At 37.2% G+C, this 1,712-nt stretch overlaps 1 protein-coding gene across 1 annotated transcript in view; it reads right to left on the reverse strand.

Moving 5' to 3' along the window:
- The window catches only part of LOC103477425 (echinoderm microtubule-associated protein-like 6), a 54,480-nt gene that overhangs the window by 6,062 nt on the left and 46,706 nt on the right, over nucleotides 1-1,712 (reverse strand). Inside the window, 2 exon segments of the mRNA XM_017308829.1 lie at nucleotides 644-817; nucleotides 1,106-1,241. Of these exon segments, the coding sequence (XP_017164318.1) occupies nucleotides 644-817; nucleotides 1,106-1,241 (310 nt within the window).

Here is a 1,712-nt window from a genome sequence, read left to right on the forward strand (position 1 = left end):
GGTTCTGGTTTCTACTGACCCAAAGAAACGGGTTCTGGTTTCTACTGATGGGTAAAAGAACGAAATATGAGGAAACATAACGGAAACAGGAATAAATACTAAACAACCAGATATTTTAAAACATGGATACTTTAACCTGTCAGATTGACAGATTCTCTTATTTTTATTAAATTAACATCAGTGGATAAACATCCAAAACCAAATGTTCAGTTTTAGTTTTACATGTTTTTGTTCTCATTTTAATAAAATGTTTATTAACCTGATCTGAGCAAACAGATTTTTTCTTATTTTTTAAATTTTTTTTTTTTTTTTTTTACAGAATTCATAAATATAAATAACACAATAAATATAAATAACACAATAAATATAAATAACACAATGGGTTTTTTTTTCTTCTGTTGAATCAAAATGTGTAACATGAATATATTTAGTCATATTTCTACATTTATTTCTTTTTTATACATTTATTGTTTTTAGAAATTATTTAATTCTGTATGTATAATTTTAAATTCATTTTACATTTTATTAGTAAACATGTTTGCTGAGATTTTATAAAGTAAAACGAAGCCGTTCCACATGAGCCTCCGCTTCTCCCAGTGTGTTACTGGTTTCCCTCCCCGTTTACTGGTGAACTGGTCCAGACCTTCCTGCCAGCGCCACACGGTGATGGTGTGTTCAGGTTCGACTCCGACAGACAGCAGCAGCTTCCCGGTGGCGCTGAAGTTCACGTATCCGACTCCTTTGGCGTGGCTGGAGCGCAGGACGGACAGCGTCTGTTTGCTCATCGCGTCCCAGACGTGGATGGACGGATTCGTACCTGCATGCGGGAAAACACACAGGAAGTGATGTCACACATAAACGAGGTCAGCAGGTCAAACAGCAGCAGCAAAGATTCAGAGCAAACCAAGCAGGATGAGGATGAGAGCAGCTGGCAAACATCCTGAAACCAGAGCCAGCAGAATCCGAATCCTTCAAACAAGATTAAAGTTAATTAAGTTTAAATGATGGAATATTCCCAGTTCAGATTATAATCCCTCAGCAGGTTTCCTCTGGACTTCAGGCTGTTTGCTGAGATGATTCGACGGCACGTTGGTGAATAATTTACCTGAGATTTCACCGACGTCACCTGACGAGTTGTGAGAGCGATGAGGCAAATAAGGCCAGCAAGAAACACATAAACACATAAAAACAATAAAAACCTGCTGAGTTGATTTACGAAGACTAGAAACATGAACCGACTGTCAGCCTGTTCTGATTTCTAATAATCAATAGGAAAACCTGGTGGTTTCAGCAGGAATCTAAATGGAAAATGGAAAAATCAGTTTCACCTAAAGCATGCAGATGAGTAGCATCTGCAAATCTCAGAAAAAAAACTTTATTTCTTCACTAATCTGAGCAAAAGTTTGAAACATTTCACATTTTCCACTCACTGCTGGCACAGTTAGAACAGAGCTCAGTTTTTCACTCGTTCTTCGCTTTTTTACTTTGTCAGTAGAAATAAAACAGGAAGTAAAAGCAGGAAGTAAAGCAGGAAGTAAAAGCAGGAAGTACAACAGGAAGTAAAGCAGGAAGTAAAGCAGGGAGTACAACAGGAAGTAAAGCAGGAAGTAAAGCATGATGTAAAAGCAGGAAGTACAACAGGAAGTAAAAACAGGAAGTAAAGCATGATGTAAAAGCAGGAAGTAAAGTAGGAAGTAAAGCATGATGTAAAA

The sequence above is a fragment of the Poecilia reticulata genome, linkage group LG15, assembly GCF_000633615.1.
Source record: "Poecilia reticulata strain Guanapo linkage group LG15, Guppy_female_1.0+MT, whole genome shotgun sequence".
Lineage (NCBI taxonomy): Eukaryota > Metazoa > Chordata > Actinopteri > Cyprinodontiformes > Poeciliidae > Poecilia > Poecilia reticulata.